The sequence below is a fragment of the Mastomys coucha genome, unplaced genomic scaffold (assembly GCF_008632895.1).
Source record: "Mastomys coucha isolate ucsf_1 unplaced genomic scaffold, UCSF_Mcou_1 pScaffold4, whole genome shotgun sequence".
NCBI lineage: Eukaryota > Metazoa > Chordata > Mammalia > Rodentia > Muridae > Mastomys > Mastomys coucha.
In genome coordinates this window covers 2,294,149-2,308,806 of record NW_022196910.1, presented here as the reverse complement: position 1 = coordinate 2,308,806, position 14,658 = coordinate 2,294,149, and the positions used below count along the sequence as shown (strand labels likewise).

The window sequence follows — 14,658 nt, the reverse complement described above, 5'->3', positions numbered from 1 at the left end:
AGCCTGGTCTACAGAGTGAGTTCCAGGACAGCCAGAGCTACACAGAGAAACCCTGTCTCAAACAAACATGATGATGATGATGATGATGATGATGATGATGATGATATTCCCCACTACATTAGCATGGTAGACACCATAGCTCTGTCCCATGTGCTCCCTAAATGACTTCTTTTACCCACCCTACCCTTCCCCACCTCTCCCACCCTTCCCAGGACAGGGTTCCAAATATGTGGAGGTTCATAGTTGTTTACTGAAGTGTCCCATGGTGAATGACCCTGGGTGGTTGCCAAATTTTGTTACAATTTCTTAGGTTCCTGTTTTCACAATCTGGTTCTTCCCCAAAGGGCTTCTGATTCTGTTTTGTTTGGGTCAACAGCCATGGTTTTCCTGGAACTCACTGTGACCCAGGTTGTCCTCAAACTCAGAGATTCTTCTGCCTCCACTTCCTGAGTGCTGGGGTTGAAAGTGTGCCACCTAGGGGGCTTCTGATTGTAATGAATGACAGTCCTGGGGACAACACATCTACAACATCATGTCACCTCTAAAGACAGGGAGTGGCTGAGCTGAGCCCCCAAGATCCCATCCCCCTGGCCCCAATCTCTTCCTTCCAAAACCCACCCTCAGCTTGTGACCTAGGCTCAGCCAATCAAGACTTTTTTTTTTTTTTCCGAGGCAGGGTTTCTCTGTATAGCTCTGGCTCTCCTGGAACTCACTCTGTAGATCAGGCTGGAGGGTCTGACTTTACAGTCAAGGTCCCCATAACCGCAACGGGGGAGAGCCTGGTGAGGACAGAGGCTGCGCCTGGATCAAGCCAAACCTGAAGGCAGAATTTACAGGAAATGAAACCTTATGGCAACACTCTGCTTGCTGAGGTGTGAGACCCCACAGACACAGGAATGAGGGCACAGGATTCAAATGCCCTTCCCACACTGTCAAGCAACCTCTCTTCAAGTTGAAGGAGGAAGGGGGAGGTAGAGACAACGGGATGGAGAGGGTATTACTAGCTGGCCTCTTGCTGCTCCACTTGCAACCAGACACCATGACAGACTTCGTGCTGGAAGAATACTCACTGGGCCAGGACAACAGGTGGTTCAGTCTCTGCTCTCCACCTATGCCTTGTGCCTGCCTCCCTTAGAGTGGGCGTGGTCAGGGTCCCATGCAGGAGAGACAGAGGGATTGCCCTGCTCCGCGCACCTGGCAGGTTCACGTAATCCATCCCAGAAGGACTGAAACACTGAAAGCTCAGAATCCCTTTCCTTAGTTGGGTCTCTGCCCACCAGGCGGGAGGTGGGAAGCGGGGGGAGAAGGGAGGGGAGGGGAGCGGGGGCGGGCGCCTGTCCATAAAACAGCTCTGAGAGCCTGCCTGCCGCGTCAGTAGCGTCAGAATGCACAGCTCCGTGTACTTCGTGGCTCTGGTGGCCCTGGGGGCAGCCGTATGTGGTGAGTGGACCAGGGGAGGGACAACAGTTTTTGACACAGCAGCCCGTGGGCGGGCGGGCACAGCAGGGGTCCCCTGCAGAGAAACACTCTCCAAATTGCGAGTCTGTAATCTGAGCCTTCTGGTTTCAGAGCTTTTATCAACAGCAAGAATCTGGATTTGAAATCTGTACACTTTACATAATTAAAGAACTAGAATTCACCTTAGGGCCAGCAAGAAGGGTCCGCCAAGGGCCTGAACACCCATTTGCTGAAGAAAAGTGATTGCTGCAAATTGTCTTCAGCCTGCTGCATGCACGTTCACTGTGGTCTTGAGGGGTGTGAACCACCCACCAGGCTGCTGAACTTGTAGCCCCTCGGGAATGCACTTTACCCAGAAGGCTTTTGGGTCTGGGGCAAGGGGGGTTGGAGGTGACTGTGGTCAGAGTGGGTTCTCTTTAGGTGCAGCCCACCCCAATCCTTACAGTCCACTTACCCCCCTCAGCAGCACAGCCCCGAGGCCGGATTCTTGGTGGCAAGGCAGCCCAGGCCCATGCTCGGCCCTACATGGCTTCGGTGCAAGTGAATGGCACACACGTGTGCGGTGGCACCCTGGTGGATGATCAGTGGGTGCTGAGTGCCGCGCACTGCATGGATGGAGTGTGAGTGGCAGGGATGGGGTGGGTGTGGGTGTGGGTGTGGGAGGAGCGGGGCCCCTGGAAGGGTGAGACGTGGATCTGAGGTGCGCCCTCATCCTGTCCCCAGGACCAAGGATGACTTTGTGCAGGTGCTCCTGGGTGCCCACTCCCTGTCCATCCCTGAACCCTACAAGCGGCTGTATGATGTGCAAAGTGTAGTGCCCCACCCAGGCAGCGGGCCTGACAGCGTTGAGGATGACCTCCTGCTCCTTAGGGTGAGGAAGCTGGATCCTTCGTACTCAGAGTCTAGCCTTGACCCTTCCTTCTTCACCAGAATCCCAGTCCACCACCCCAGTCCAACTTCAGATCTCTTTTCTTGACTCTGCCCCCTACTCCAACATTCTGCCCCTCACACCCTTAGCTATCCCAGAATGTCTCGTTTGGTCCCCACGTGAGACCCCTGCCCTTGCAACATGAGGACAAAGAAGTGGAATCCCGCACGGTCTGCGACGTGGCTGGTTGGGGCGTGGTCACCCATGCGGGACGCAGGCCTGATGTCCTGCAGCAACTGACAGTGTCAATCATGGATCGGAAGACCTGCAATGAGCGCAAGCACCATGATGGGGCAGTCACCAAAAACATGATGTGTGCAGAGAGCGACCGCAGGGACACTTGCAGGGTGAGGGACACAGCCTGGGTGACGTGGTGTGGGTGGGTGGAGTCGAGGGGCTGTGGAGGCTAGCGAGGGGACCTGGCTTGCGGAAGGGCAGGGTTCAGGGATCTCAGGAGCTTCTGGGAGTCAGTTTCTTGCTGGCTATTGGGTGGGCGTGTCACTGGTGGCCCCGCTGTACAGGGCGACTCCGGCAGCCCTCTAGTGTGCGGGGACGCGGTCGAAGGTGTGGTTACGTGGGGCTCTCGAGTCTGTGGCAACCGAAGAAAGCCGGGCGTCTTTACCCGAGTGGCACCCTACCTGACGTGGATCAACAACACCCTGAATGGTAACGTGACGGCCTGAGGGGACACTGGAGACACGTTGCTCACAATAAATACATGCATCTGAGCCCTGTGCGTCTTTATTGAGTGCCGGCAGCGTACACAGCCAGAGGACTGAAGGCAGGTGGTTCCACGCTTGGACACATGGAGGCGCGCGTGCTCCTTTTAGAATCGCGAGGCAGGGCTCACTCCTACCCCACTGAGGTCCTGCTGCACTCAGGACTCTTGTCTGGGCTCAGACAGTTCTTACGCTGAGCCTTACCACAGAAATACTAAAAGGGGAAACCGAGGCACAGAGCGGCCATGAACAAAACTGGATTCCAACCCAGAGGCCATACTGGTTCACTGAAGAGGGAGTTACGTCATGTTTGTAATGCCACACAGGCTGGAACCCTGTGGATGACAATGGGAAGAACCTGGACTCAAACCCTGTGCCTTTCTACCAGGAGAACAGGACACTGAAGCGAAGGGAGTCTTCTGGCTTCCTGTAAGTATTGGAGACTAAGGAACTGAGAGGTGAAGCCACTGGGTGAAGCCTGCTGTGAAAGGGTGGCACTGGATCCTGGGTCAGAATTTTATTTCTGCTAGGCAGGTTCAACTTGGAGTCATCTTTACTACGAACAAGCCTTATTGAGCACCAACTGTGTGCTGCCACCAGGCTCAGGGAGAGGAGCAGCCACAGACATAAGCAAGGCCCAACTCAGCTCCTTTGGGAGGTTAGTGGGTTTTGTTTGGTTGGTTTTTGTTTTGTTTTGTTATTCAAGACAGGGTTTCTCTCTGTAGCCCTGGCTGTTCTGGAACTCACTCTGTAGACCAAGCTGCCCTCGAACTCAGAAATCTGCTTGCCTCTGCCTCCCAAGTGCTGGGATTAAAGGCGTGTTGAGGTTAGTGTTTTAACACCTGTCCCACAATCCCAGAGTGCTCCACATCTGAACAGATGAGCTTGGATGCCTCTGCATCTAGCACTTCCCCGAGATGGCTTGATACATCTGTGCACAGCCAGCACTCTGCAGAGAATGGATGGGAGCAGCCTTCCAGGACTGGAAGGAGAAAGGGAACCTATGTAGGGGTGGCGCTCCGGCCTGCCATCCCAGTGGCCATGTTTCTAGCTACAGGAGGTCAGGAAATTGGGCTTGTGCATGGCCAGGATGCTGCAACACCATGCTGCTGGCTTCTGTTGGCAGAGGTAGTGCTCTAGGGGCAGCAGTGGGCAGGGTGAGGGGAACTCACAAAACCCTGAAGGGGTACACCAGTGTTCCAGGCACAAGCCTGCCTCTCCCAGGACTGGGGAGAAGGAGGTTCAAAGTAGGGGTGCTTCACCTGGCCCCATTACCTTGTCTGGCTGTGGTTCGCTCACATTGAGGAGGAGTACATCAATAATTCTGTTTTGTTTTTTTTTAAACACAGAAATAAAGTTTTTGTTTTAATCCCAGGTGTGGGATGTGGGCTGCTTTGGACTGTCAGCAGCACCTGACTATGATTCGCCTCATGCTCTAGCAGAGACGTGGTTTTGCCAGCTGCAGATAGTTTCTGTGATTGTGTGACATTTGCAATTCTGGGGACTTTTAGGAGGGTGTATATATATATATATGCTAGGGTTGTTGATGGTGGATTGGTGGTTAGTTTCTGCTTGTTAAGTAGTCCTGTGCAAAGAAGTTAGATATCCTGTTGGTGACGATCAAACTTGCCCCAAGGAACTCAATGCTCCTAATCAGTAGGAGCTAGCCTAACAACGATGCCACCCCCTTATCCCTATAGGTATTAGGGGTTGAAAGGAAGAAGACCCCACAGAGTGGAGCATCCTCTGGAGCAAGGGCTTAGACAGGCCCTCCCAGAGCTAGGTCACGGGTGGCCACTGCCTTGTACTCAGACCCACAGGGTTCCAGGGAGAAAACAACAAAAGAGAGGCCTGGGCCTGGCCACCCACAGCTGCATGAGCAGACATGATGGGGAGGCTCGAAAGCAGAACCCCTAGGGACAACAGCAAAGGCCACAGAAACCAGGAGATGAGGCAGCTGGGGAGGGGACAGAGTGCTGTAGCACACAGCAGTCACTTGGTTTCCATATGTGTGGCTAACTCAGCACAGAGCCTCACCTAGTGGGCAGAGTGGTGGGGACCACAGTGACAGCAATAGCCTGGTGTACAAGAGAACTTTATTGGGCCAGTCTTCTCCTCCCATAGGCCCCAAAGAAAACTGGGGCAGACTACCCCAACCAGGCCAGGCGCATATGGACTGTGGATCTTTTAAAGGATGAACACACAGCCCAGCTCCTTCACACTGGCTTGGATATGAACATAGGACTTCAGGCCCTAGAGATGCCATGTATCTCTAGAAGGGGTAGACTCAGGGGCTGTTGGTGGGTACTAGTGCCTCAGTGAGGACCAAAATGTCAATGTTTAGAGACTGGCTGTGGCTCAGGAACAGCTGAGAGGCACTTTCCGCCACAGTCCCCCACACAGGCAATTCTTGATCCACCGCTGTTCCCACTGTGTCACAGCCGTTGTCTTGTTGGGTGACTTCAGCATGGTTACACAGCCACACCTGGGGAACCAGGGACGGTTGACACTCACCTTACCCTCCCAAATACTTGCACTGCTTGGCGAGATGCTGCTCTCAAACCCTACCCTGCCCAAGCCAGGTCTGACCCAAGGTCACAGCCCAGGCCCTCCCCGAGCTGCCTACCCCTCCACCCCCGGATCCCAGACTTATTCTGTGTGGCCCAGGAGGGATGCACAGGACCCTGAGCATGGCTGCAGCCCCTCACCTGGTGCAGGCTTTGCACTCCTCGGTGGGGTAGGCGCCCAGGTGTAGCCTCCGGAGATGGTCGATCTTGGGCTGGCCAGGGGCCCTGGGAGTGAAAGGGGAGTGAGGGGCGTGGGACCTATGTCCACAGTGCCCTGTCAGCCAGGCAGCACAGGCTTCTGGTGCGTGACCCTGGGCCTCAACCATAACAAACAGCCGATGGCCTTTTCCTGGTGAGATAGGGCCAGTGTTTCCAGAACCTTCCAAATGTGGCTGATGGGACAGTGTACACACAGGAGGGGTAGGAGCACGGCAGTCCCTTATCAGCAAACGCTGGCCTGGAACAGGCGAGGCCTCTCCTAGAGCTTCAGCAAATTGGAGAAAATGAGTTCTACATGCAGAGCCGTGAGCTCAGAGGTGGAGGGGGGCTGGTGGGCTAGACTCCTCCCACACAGCAAGTGTGAGGCCAGCCTGGGCTACACGAAACAAAAAAACTCAAAACACCTCAAAACATCTCAGGCGGTGGCTGTGCAATGCTAGCACTTGGGAGGCAGAGGCAGTGGATCACTGAGTTTGATGAGACCACCCTCTGTCAGGAAACCACACACCCCATCTGTGTGCACAGAACAGGGCTAGAACAGCAAGTTCTCATCTCACTGCAAAGACCCGATCGTTAGAGATCACCAGGCTCTAGAACCTCTGGAGGAGAGAAGCAAAGCTGCGCTATGGAGACCTTCAGGGGGCTGCTGGGCTGGGCAGGAGGGAGGGGTGGGTGGGCAGCACGTACCTGGTGAGGCCATCCAGCTGCAGGGTGGAGGTGCTGCTGGGCAGAGTGGGCGCCCTGCCGAAGCGCAGGCGCAGGGGCTGTTTGGGCTGCAAGCGACTGACCAGGCCGTCACTGGCAGGAAGCCAGTCCAGGTTGGGGACCAGCAGCTGGCTGGGCAGCAGGCAGCATTCATCCACCAAACCCTCGTCTGGTTCACTGGCTGGGCCCTCATCACGGCCTATGGGGAGGAGTCAGGAGTCACTTACTGGCCTTCCCAGGAAGCTACTTTGTGACTCACGTGGCACCCACTACAGTCTCCCTAGGGCTCTGCCCTCAGACATCTCAACTGTGAATTAGGGATGGGCTCATGCCAAGTGAAATGGCAAGATGCTTAAATTCTGGTAGTGGGCTGATGGGAAGCTGTGAGCATATGTATTATAGCGCCTCACAGCAGATCCACAGCTTGGTGAGCAGTCGGAAGAGCAGGGACATGCTGTCCTGGGTGTCCGAGGTGGCCGTGTAGACGGGCAGGCAGCTGGGCTTCAGCAGACCCCAGATTCGGATGACAACCATCAACTCACGCAGCATGCCCAGGGATGTACCATCTCGGAGGAAGCTGTGGCCGGGCCTCAGCGGGGAGCCCTGTGGGTGGAGACACTGGGAGTGAGTGTCTGCAGTGCTTCTAGGCGCCTGGTGGAGGCTGACCCTAGCAAGTGGCTATCTGAACCTCCCACAGAACAGAAACCAGGGGTTGGACTTATGTCCCTGTAGCCTGGAGGCTTTGAGCCAGGGACAGACAGGAAGGTGGAGTCACTCTTTTGCTCCACTGTACCCCCTACCCCACCCAGGCAGACAGGAGGAGTGTAGCGCTGCCTCAGTGAGAAGCAAGGACACAGCAGCTCACTGAAATAAAGGCTAGGACAGGGAGACTGGAGGGAAACTCCGAGGGTCCCCCCTCCCCCTGGGTTGGGCAGGCTGGCCAGGGGGCGGGGCTGCGGCAGGGGGCTCCACCTGGTTGGGCAGGCTGACCAGGAGGTAGAGCACGAAGTCTCCCACCCACTGTAGTAACTGTTGCAGCGCCTGCAAAGTGTTCATGTCTAGGACGAACTCCTCTGTCTTCAGGTTGATCATGACTTTGTCGATGTCTGTGGGGAAAGTGAGGGGTGCTAGGGGAACACGGGGGCGTGGGGGAACCCTGGCTCTGAAACCCTCACAGGTGCCAGCCAGGGCAGGTTCCCACCCATGCTGAACAAAAGATGGTGGACCTCAACCACCTGCATTCAGGACAGCCAGAAGCCACTACCACAGCTCTACAGAAAGGAGTGTCGCTCAGCTGTAGAAAGGCAAGTGATACACACAAGGCAGATCTAGGTCACTCAGGTACTTTTTTTTTCCTGAGGCAGGATCTTATATGTACCCCAGGCTGGACACTAGCTTGTAGACTTTGAACCTCTGTTCTTTGTTTGCAGTACCACAATCTGGTTTATGCTGGACAGGTGCTCCACCACCAGGCCACACCTCATACCCAAGGACACGGATAGCTGCACAGGGCTTGGGCTCAGGTCCGGAGCGGGACCCCTCTCCAGTACCCACCTCAAGGGCTGGTTTTGGATTAAATGGTGACTATGACCCTTGCCTTTTACGCAGGGAAGGCCGTACACCTACCAACATCGGTGATCTTGGCGCAGATCTCAGCCAAGCGGTCCCCAGGGCTCTTGTCAGGGGTGTTGAGGAAGTGTGGGCGCAGCAGCGACTTGAGGGTGGACGTGATGGCCATGAGGAACAGCTTGGTGTGGTAGTCGCACACACGAGCTACGGTACAGGGTGACAGCTTGCACAGAGAGGCCTTCATGGCCAGGATCCGGGTGGAGAGGACCTTGGAAGGGGGTGGCACAGAGTGAGTGGAAGGCCTGGCCAGCTAGGAGCTCACACCCAGGGCGAGAGCAAGGGATTATGGGAGCAAGGGCCACTTGGCTGGTACCCTCCCCAGGTGGGTCACCTCTCTGGGCTCCCCTCTTTATGATTCAATGCATACAAATCCAACTTCCCCAGGACACTCATCAGCAAGGGTGATGGGGCCAATTGTGAGAACCCACATGCTTTGAACTGCTCTCCACTTTTGAGAGTCAGGAGCAGTCCTGACTGCTTAGTTCTGAGACAAGGTCTCTCTCTGCAGTCCAGATTGATGCCCAAATCATGATCCTCCTGCCCCAGCTTCTGGTCTGTAGGGTCCATGGGCCTGCACCATTCCATCTCTCCACCCACTCTGAGGTCAGCAATAGGAAGTCACCCACAACCCCACAGAGAGAAAGGGCAGGTCACTCTGGGGACATGACCTGCCCTCCTGTCAGCCCCACCTGTTGCAGGGCGGGCTTCTGGCGTGTGTACTCCTCATGCAGCCGCTCCACCAGGCTCTGTACCATGCCCGGCTGCACATGTAGCAGGATGTCCCACCAGTCATAGCCAGTCACCATGCAATACTCCAGCAGGAACAGCAGGTGCTGCAGGGCCAGCTTGGGCTCCAGTGGGTGGCCCAGGGATGGAGAGATGCGCAGCATGCTGAGCTGGGGAAAGGCTATGCTGAGGGGATGCACTGCCAGCCCACACTTCCTCTCCTCCAGCTGCCCTCCCCTCCCCGTCCCAACTGTCCCTCCCTCCCTGCCTCTCCCTGTCAGGGCGCTCACCTTCCCATGATTGTCGATGCCTACTAGGGCCAGAGAAGTCCAGGACAGCTGCATGGCCTTAAAGTGTACGGCCGGGCACGTGGTGCGTGGGCGCTTCAGGGCAGGCTCATCCAGGGAGCGCGGGGCTGAGCTGTAGAATACCGCCATGGTCTGCAGGGATAGCCGATGCACCATGTGCACATTGCCATCCTGGAAGGCCAGTGCTAAGCCTGCCAGTAAAGGTGTTGTCAGGATGGGGTGGGGAATGGCTGCCCTCCCTGTCTCCTTTAGTGACCTCAAGAATCATAGAGCCCCAGGCTCCCTCTCAGAATCTTCCTCAGGCTTGGCCAATGCCCTCACCTTTAATGCATTCTCCCCATCATACAGGAGAGGGCTGGGAAAATAAGGACCTAGGCACACAGAAGCAAGCCCACCTTAAGGCTGAGCGCTGGCTGGAGAAGGCACATGACTGACAAGCAGGGGCTTGAGGGGTCTGAACCCAGGACCATATATAATATAATATAGTATAATATACCTTAGTGATTATGTCTCACCCCATGCTCCCAAATCACTGTTAATTAGCCATAGCTTTTCACATTATCAAGGAGCATGGTGTTCTATTAACTGGCTAAAGCAGTGTGCATCTTAAGGACTATAACTTGCTCATCAGCTACAACTCTACCTATTAAGGAGTGTAGCTTTTTATCAACTGGCCACAGCTCTTTACATATTAAGGAGCACAGCTATTTGGCAGCTTTCTGGCCCTTTATCACATGAGACCAGGAACCCTTAACACTCAGGAGTCCACCCCCCACCCCCAGCCCCCACCACACACAGGTCCAGGAGCCATGATGGCTGCTCCTGGGCCTAACATACCAAGGCCTGGATAGAACTGGGTGTCACTGGCCACCTTGAGGTCAGTGTTGGTGAGTGAGATGGGCAGTTTTGGCAGTGCCACCGCAGATACACGGTCCAGGTCGTTGGTAGCCGACAGGATCCGCCACTTGAGGATCATGGGCTGCTTGTCACCAACTGAACAGTTGGGGAGAGGAAAAGAGAGGTGTGTGGGAGGGTGTAACAGAAAGATGAGCTCTACCTCAGGGAAGCAGGACCCCCCCCTGTTCTGACTCAGGAAGAAGACCAACCATGGCCGGCCGAGCACCCCTCTCAGCCACTTGGTTTGAGAATTTAAGACGACCGGGGAACCAGTAGGACCCAGTCCTGGCATTTTTCTTTTCCTATTTGAAACAGGATCTCAGAGACCTTATGCTGGCCTTGGGCGCTCTATGTAGCCCAGGCCAGCCTTGAACTCTTACCTTCCTGCCCAGCACGCATGAGGTCCCGGGCTCCATCCCCAGCAGGGAATGAGATGGTAAGGTGGCCAATGCCTGTCACCCCAGCACCAAGGAGGTGGAGGAGGCTCTCTGGCTCCGATGGGTTATCTATGTCAGCCCCCTTCCTTGAAACCAGCAAGTGAAACTCTCAGGGGGAAACAGGCGAGAGTGTTTACAGCAGTCAGGGCTTCCCTGCATTGAGGCTGCTCTCTTGCAAGGGACGCAGAAAGCAGCTGCATGCCTATCATTCCAGCTCACCAGAGGCAGAGGCAGAGGCAGAGGCAGAGGCAGAGGCAGAGGCAGAGGCAGAGGCAGAGGCAGAGGCAGAGGCAGAGGCAGAGGCAGAGGCAGAGGCAGAGGCAGAGGCAGAGGCAGAGGCAGAGGCAGAGGCAGAGGCAGAGGCAGAGGCAGGAGGATGGCTCAGAGTCTAATGCCAGAGAGGGTGGGCTAGAGTCCAAGACTTTTCAAAATTCAAATGAATGAACAAATGAGGGGAACACAGAAATCAGTGGCCAACAGGAGCCAGGAGCTGGTGCCCTGGGCATCCCAGCCACGCCCCTGCCTTGACCACAGCCAGTTTCTGTTACCATGGTCACCACACCTCAGCTTGGGTATCCAAGGCTGCTAAACAACACCCACTGGGCATCTGTGGGAGGAGCAGGTGCATGTGGGGAGGGGCTGCCCACCAGGCCAGCAGAGCCCAGATTGCAGTGACTCACAGCCATCTGCAGGAAGCACAGCAGGGGTGCTATTCACATTTAATTACTTGCTAGCCACAGAGGGCAGTTCCCTGTAACTGCAGCAGAGGCCTCTGGACACAACTTCATTAGGCTGACAATTAGGTCTTCTAGCAACCTCCACAGCCACAGGGTCAGCACGCCCTTGGCTAGCCTCACTTTCTTTGTGTGTAGGGGAAGGCCATGCTAGGGCTGAGGCAGGGCACTGCCGGCCAGCCTCAGTAGCTACGCCCTGGGTAGTCCCCATTTGTAAGCAAGTGTGCTTGGAGAGGTGCTGGGTGGCCTTGGTAAAGACCAACTCCACTCAACTCCAGCCTCCTATCTGACTGGGATTTCTAGATGATTCCATGGCTTTTAAAGTAAAACGCCTCCCACCGGGCAGTGGTGGTGCACGCCTTTAATTCCAGCACTTGGGAGGCAGAGGCAGGTGGATTTCTGAGTTCGAGGCCAGCCTGGTCTACAGAATGAGTTCCAGGACAGCCAGAGCTATACAGAGAAACCCTGTCTCAAAAACAAAAAACAAAAACAACAAAAAAGTAAAATGCCTCCCTTAGCTGTGGGTGCCCCTTCACAGCTCAGCCCTTGGCCGCTGGCCCCTGCCCCAGGACCTCTGCACAGGGCATTTCTTCATCTTGTCTGTGTGGGGGGTTGCCCTCACCAGGGCCTAGGCAAGAAGCCATGCCTCCCAGGACTGTGGAAGGCACGATCAGATCAATGTGAGTAAATTAGCAGGCCACACTAGAGGCATGTAGCTGGACTTGGCTACTTTGTGAGTTCTCCTTTTTCCCACCCCACCCCCATTTCACTCCTATCACTAGATAGGAGAGAAAGAAGGATAGAGGGGAGAGATCCTTGAATCTAATTTCTTTCCTGACTTGTTTCTTCTTTGAGCACAACTACTAACAAACTCAACCAATCCCACCCCTCAGAGCCCCAGCCTATATGTACCCTTTGAAAAGTTCCCAGAATTCCAAAGGTCACACAATCTCAGAAACTTTCTGCGGCTGGCAAAACCATGCCTCTGCTAGAGCACGAGCAAATCATATTCGGCTGCTGTGGACAGTCCGTAGCAGCCTCACATTCTACACCTGGGGTTAAGATGAAAATATAATATTTCTGTATAGTCCTGGCTGTCCTGGAACTCACTCTGTAGACAAGGCTGGCCTCGAACTCAGAAATCCACCTTTTCCCTTTTCCCGTTTTGTGTTTGTTTTTTTAAAGAACCCAAAAGTCTAGAATTCTCACCACAAAGGCAGGTGGAGTTCCATGCATTCAAGGCCAGCCAGGGACATAGAATGAGACCCTGTCTGACACCCAAAAGCCCAACAGCCATCACAGAGGGGGAGTAAAGCTCTGCGCTTCCCTCAGGAGGGAAGCCTGAACTACTCTACTCACCCACAGGCGAGATCTGCTGGAAGATATTGTTCACAGGAAGGCCCTCTTTCCGAAGGGACCAGCACTCCACCAGGCTGCTGGTCTGGCTGGAGGCACACAGGAGCACCTGAGGGTGAGGCTCAGTGAGGGTGGCGTCTCCTGGAGTACCCACCTCCCATGCCTCATTTGCATCCTCCAGTGCTGGCTCCACACAGGACTAACAGCGCAAGTATGCCAGGGCTTTCAAGAGGTTCATGGCTGTGAGGGTTCACAAGTGCACTGGGAAGCCAGGTGACCAGTGACCAATGGAATGAGAGCTCCAATGACAGGTCAAGACAGGACATGTCCCCAGACAGGCCACCTTCTTTGGTAGCTGGGACTCAAGAGAGGGGGCTTTCTCGAATCCTTCAGACCTGGTTTCGCCATGGAAGGTAAGATAGGAGGATGAGAGGGGAGGAGAATGGGAGGCACTGCCAGCTCTAAGATAGAGGAAGGAGCTACTAGCCCAGGGATGCAGGTGCTTGCTGGGCTACCAGCAGGAGCTTTCCCTACTTCCACCAGGTCTTGTCAAACTCTGACCCCACGACAGGACATGGCTAGCTGAGCTCACCTGCTCAGACATGTCTCGAGCCAGGAACTTGAGATGTGTGATGGCAGGAAACCTGTCTTTGCGGTTGGGATCGGTGGTGCAGCGCATAAACAGCGAGGGCAGGATCTCCGTGTCGATGCGGCACTTCTCGCTCACCACGCTCACGCACACCTTGTAGAACTTCACGGGTGACGCACTACTACCATCTGCAGCAGCCACCACAATGTTCCCACCGCCTGTGAAGGCGATGTCGGCCAGTGCCACTCGGCCACGCAGCCGGCACAGGCTCTCTGTGGATGTCAGCACCTGCCCACTGGGCTTCAGGAGGGACACAGTGACCAGGCCACTGACTGTCACTGCAATCCAACCCTCCATTGGCTTGCCACCAAACAGTGTAAGTGACGGGGAAAATTTCACTCGTGAGAACTTCTCTCCGAAGCTGGAGGCACCAGACTGTAAGAAGGGGAAGAGGGAGGGAGGGCTTGTTCAGCTCCATGGGGGTGTCCTTCTGTGACCTGACCCCACAGGCACAGAGCAACAAGGTGGCAAGGGCACTGCATTCCCCTCCCTCCCAACCTGCCTGACCTCAGTCTCCTCTTCTGCAGTAAGCAAGCACTGCATTTCCTCAGAGGATCGAACAGTACTTTCAGTTTCTCGGTTGTAACCTCATGGCTCAGCCTTTGCCTCTGCAGCAGAGGCAAATGGCACTAGGCTGTGGTGTGTCCAAAACTCCACTTACGAGCAGTGAGCAATGCTGTGGAGCATTGCCTCGGTACCAGCTATTCATCTTTATAGTCTATAGTTCCAAATTGGTGTAACTGACATACAAAACATACCTTGTTTGTTTGAGACAGAGTATGTAGCCCAGGCTAGACTTAAGTTATGATCCTCTTGCCTCAGCCTTCCACATTCTGGGATGACAGGCATGCACTATCATAACCAGCTCAATAACACCTTTTTGTTATTGTTTTCTCTGTGTAGGCCTGGCTGCCCTAGAACTTACTCTGTAGACTGGGATGGTCTCAGAGATCCACTTGCCTCTATCTCCTAAGTGTTGGGGTGGGCCACAACTGCCAGCTAATAAAACTTTTTTCATTTTTCTTTTTTCTTTTTTTTTTAAGATTTATTTATTTATTATATGTAAGTACACTGTAGCTGTCTTCAGACGCACCAGAAAAGGGCGTCAGATCTCATTACGGGTGGTTGTGAGCCACCATGTGGTTGCTGGGATTTGAACTCATGACCTTCTGAAGAGCAGTCGGTACCTTCCCCACTGAGCCATCTCACCAGCCCTCATTTTTCTTTCTTTCTTTCTTTCCTTTTTTTTTTTGAGACAAGAGTTTCTCTGTATAGCCCTGTCTGTCCTGGAACTCACTCTGTAGACCAGGCTGGCCTCGAACTCAG

At 54.7% G+C, this 14,658-nt stretch overlaps 2 protein-coding genes across 4 annotated transcripts in view; one reads left to right on the top strand and one right to left on the bottom strand.

Annotated features, from left to right (window-relative positions):
* The first annotated feature begins 1,336 nt into the window (after positions 1-1,336).
* Cfd (complement factor D) lies at positions 1,337-3,114 on the top strand. Of its 2 annotated transcripts, none has more exons than XM_031349692.1 (5): positions 1,337-1,440; positions 1,925-2,078; positions 2,182-2,329; positions 2,476-2,733; positions 2,908-3,114. In XM_031349692.1, exons 1-5 carry the CDS (start codon positions 1,386-1,388, stop codon positions 3,067-3,069), a joined length of 777 nt encoding a protein of 258 aa, XP_031205552.1. In that variant the 5' UTR covers positions 1,337-1,385; the 3' UTR covers positions 3,070-3,114. The 2 variants fall into 2 exon arrangements, with proteins under 2 accessions (XP_031205552.1, XP_031205551.1); XM_031349691.1 differs by having other exon boundaries at positions 1,922-2,078.
* A 2,070-nt stretch (positions 3,115-5,184) lies between these two features.
* The window catches only part of Med16 (mediator complex subunit 16), a 13,370-nt gene continuing 3,896 nt past the window's right edge, over positions 5,185-14,658 (bottom strand). For both annotated transcript variants that reach the window (XM_031349689.1, XM_031349690.1), the window contains exons 5-15: positions 13,276-13,707; positions 12,687-12,792; positions 10,097-10,252; positions 9,242-9,450; positions 8,915-9,121; positions 8,223-8,433; positions 7,569-7,702; positions 7,007-7,199; positions 6,579-6,795; positions 5,814-5,897; positions 5,185-5,590 (exon numbers count right to left, since the gene is read on the bottom strand). In XM_031349689.1, coding sequence (XP_031205549.1) covers positions 5,464-5,590; positions 5,814-5,897; positions 6,579-6,795; positions 7,007-7,199; positions 7,569-7,702; positions 8,223-8,433; positions 8,915-9,121; positions 9,242-9,450; positions 10,097-10,252; positions 12,687-12,792; positions 13,276-13,707 — 2,076 coding nt within the window. In that variant the 3' untranslated portion in view covers positions 5,185-5,463. The remainder of the gene's footprint in view (positions 5,591-5,813; positions 5,898-6,578; positions 6,796-7,006; positions 7,200-7,568; positions 7,703-8,222; positions 8,434-8,914; positions 9,122-9,241; positions 9,451-10,096; positions 10,253-12,686; positions 12,793-13,275; positions 13,708-14,658) is intronic.

What these genes read in the sequence shown, in the direction of transcription:
- Cfd (XM_031349691.1), top strand. Translation starts at nt 1,386, where the DNA reads ATGCACAGCTCCGTGTACTTCGTGGCTCTGGTGGCCCTGGGGGCAGCC. An exon ending in CCTGGGGGCAGCCGTATGTG is followed by an intron (nt 1,441 to 1,921) that starts GTGAGTGGACCA and finishes TACCCCCCTCAG; the next exon opens with CAGCACAGCCCCGAGGCCGG. An exon ending in GCGCACTGCATGGATGGAGT is followed by an intron (nt 2,079 to 2,181) that starts GTGAGTGGCAGG and finishes TCCTGTCCCCAG; the next exon opens with GACCAAGGATGACTTTGTGC.